The sequence below is a fragment of the Musca vetustissima genome, unplaced genomic scaffold, assembly GCF_032173495.1.
Source record: "Musca vetustissima isolate MV318-11 ecotype Yass unplaced genomic scaffold, APGP_CSIRO_Mvet_v1 utg42101, whole genome shotgun sequence".
In the NCBI taxonomy this organism is placed as follows: Eukaryota; Metazoa; Arthropoda; class Insecta; order Diptera; family Muscidae; genus Musca; species Musca vetustissima.
In genome coordinates this window covers 22,096-24,933 of record NW_026888165.1, presented here as the reverse complement: position 1 = coordinate 24,933, position 2,838 = coordinate 22,096, and the positions used below count along the sequence as shown (strand labels likewise).

The 2,838-nt window shown below is 40.0% G+C and overlaps 1 protein-coding gene across 1 annotated transcript; it reads left to right on the top strand.

Annotated features, from left to right (window-relative positions):
* The first annotated feature begins 298 nt into the window (after positions 1-298).
* LOC133335991 (somatostatin receptor type 5-like) lies at positions 299-2,068 on the top strand. The gene has a single exon (XM_061544283.1). It carries the CDS (start codon positions 299-301, stop codon positions 2,066-2,068), a length of 1,770 nt encoding a protein of 589 aa, XP_061400267.1.
* The last annotated feature ends 770 nt before the right edge of the window (positions 2,069-2,838 follow it).

The window sequence follows — 2,838 nt, the reverse complement described above, 5'->3', positions numbered from 1 at the left end:
AGCTGGCCAAAATATATACTAAGCAATAATACTTGAGGAAGGTATCCAGGCAGTCGCTTGGCTAGCATACAACGACCACCACCATCATTATCATCAACATTAGTATTACAACTGAAAAAGCCACAAAGAGAAAGAGAGAGGAAACGAGAGCGAGTGGCAAATAGTGATTTGCACCTCGAATGCTGAAATATTTATTTTTTCTTCATTGCTAGAATAATTTAAGCATATATTACGAAAGCAAGCAAGACGGCAACAATAATAACAACAACAACAGCAGAAAATATATATAACAGCAACCATGAATTTATATTTAAGTATATTACTAATGAGCTTACTACCCCACTTGAGTTTGCAACAACAGCAGCAACAACAACACCAACAATTGAAAGATGAGCAACAAGGACTTACTAATGATAATTCACCGCCCGCCCTAATGTTACCACAAAAACGTACCGGAATAGACCAACATCCCACAAACAACAAGAAAAATGATAACAAGGATGCCAATGAAATAACCAAATGGACTGCTGATGTCAATGGCAAAGTTACAGCTTCTGTTGCTGCCGCTAACGATGATTCGGCTGCTGATGATGATATTCAAACATCAATTCATGACGAACATTTGAAACCCACACTTCAACTTTACGAATGGGCCAAAAATGAATGGCTACGTCTTCAGAATGCCAGCTACAATCACTCGTATGCAAATGATTCGTTAGACTATGCCGATGATGATACGTGCGGTTCGCCCCAGAATACCGTCATTAAATTAATAACTATGATTTTGTATTCGCTGGTCTGTATTGTGGGCCTATTTGGCAACACTTTGGTAATCTATGTCGTCTTGAGATTTTCCAAAATGCAGACTGTGACAAACATCTACATACTGAACTTGGCCATAGCGGATGAGTGCTTCCTAATTGGCATACCCTTCCTGCTCTACACAATGCACAACAGCAGCTGGCAGTTTGGAGAATACGCCTGCAAGGCCTATATGGTGAGTACATCGATTACCCAATTTACATCGTCAATTTTCCTGCTCATCATGTCGGCAGATCGCTACATTGCCGTCTGTCATCCCATATCATCGCCGCGCTATAGAACACCGACGGTATCGAAAATTGTGTCCGGCATTGCCTGGTTGACGTCGGCCCTGCTGATGTTGCCTGTCATATTGTTCGCCAACACGGTGACGAATGGCAAGCACACATCGTGCAACATCAAATGGCCGGAAGCCCAGAATACCCAATCGGGTACCACATTTATACTGTACTCACTGGCTCTGGGCTTTGCCACCCCGCTGACTTTCATTTTGGGCTTCTATTGCTTGGTCATACGGAAATTGCACACAGTTGGTCCCAAGCACAAGTCCAAAGAGAAGAAGCGGTCCCATCGCAAGGTGACAAAGCTGGTCCTGACAGTGATCACCGTATATATACTGTGTTGGCTACCCTATTGGATATCCCAGGTGGCCTTGATAACCTCGACACCGGGCAAGTGCGTGTCACGATTGGAGATAACCATCTTCTTGTTGGCCAGCTGTTTGGTCTATTCGAATTCGGCCATGAATCCCATACTCTATGCCTTTTTGTCGGATAATTTCAAGAAATCCTTCATGAAGGCATGCACCTGTGCAGCTCGTAAGGATGTCAATGCCCAGCTGCAATTGGAGAATAGCATGTTTCCTCGCTTCAACAAATCGAAAAATGCCGAAAAGTTATTAGCACCGAACAAGGCCAAACAGAGAGCATCATTTCGTCAGCGGGCAGCAATGAATTCAACGACGGCCACTACAACCACTGGTCATACGAATATGACATCACTGGAGGCCAACAGTTCGGTGGTGCCATGCCATCAACACCAGCTGGCAAATAATAATTTCCTAACACCACCCAATATGATGGGGCAACAAATGGTCGCCTCATCGTGTAATTCTCAAAATTCGAATTTGCTAATGCCACCACCGGCACCCAGTAGTGTGTGTACAGAGAACTCGAATATCGATAATCTATCGGAATGTTCTGAAATGGCGGGTGGCAAGCCTCCGGTGCTACACACCGACTTATAAGAAAGGCGCAAGAAGAGAGTACGAGAATGTATTGTCTTGCTGCAATCGAATAATGTTCTATAGCATCGATTTGGGCCAACGCATCATCATCATCATCACCAACACCTCCATTCACATCAGCATCAACATCACATTGTAGCTTTAGGTTTAGATAGTGTCCTAGAAACTGAGGAATAGTTTGGAAACCATTGAAGAAATACTATTTTGTAAATTAAAAAAAATTGGGTTCAAAACCCTATTGATTTTTGTGAAAACTACCGAAACAAAATGCTAGTCTTATTGCCAAAAGAAATTAGTTTTGTAAGTTTAAATGAAATTTTCTATATTATCTGAAAATTACATAGTTTTTGTTTTGTGGTAAGTTATGAAAATAATTGATATTATTAAGATGAAACAATTGTAAAGAATAAGAATAATTTTAATTGTTTTAAAAATAGTCATTAGAATATGGAGATTTGTTTTTAGAATCTTATAAGGAAATTGTTGTTTTATAATGGCCAACTACTAATAGGAGCGCAATTTTATGTAAGTTGCATGGAATTGAATATATTGATAATATAACCCATCGCTATAGGCCAGGGAATACAGGGTCCATGAAATTTGTTCCAGTACTGTCATGATTTTTGAAGTGAGGTGTACTTATTTTGGCACGAGTTGTGTCGGAAAAATATATGAACCATAAATATATTTCCCAATATGTCAAGGTTTTACAAATATATATATATATATATATAATATATATGTTTTATTGTTAATAAGGAACCTACTCT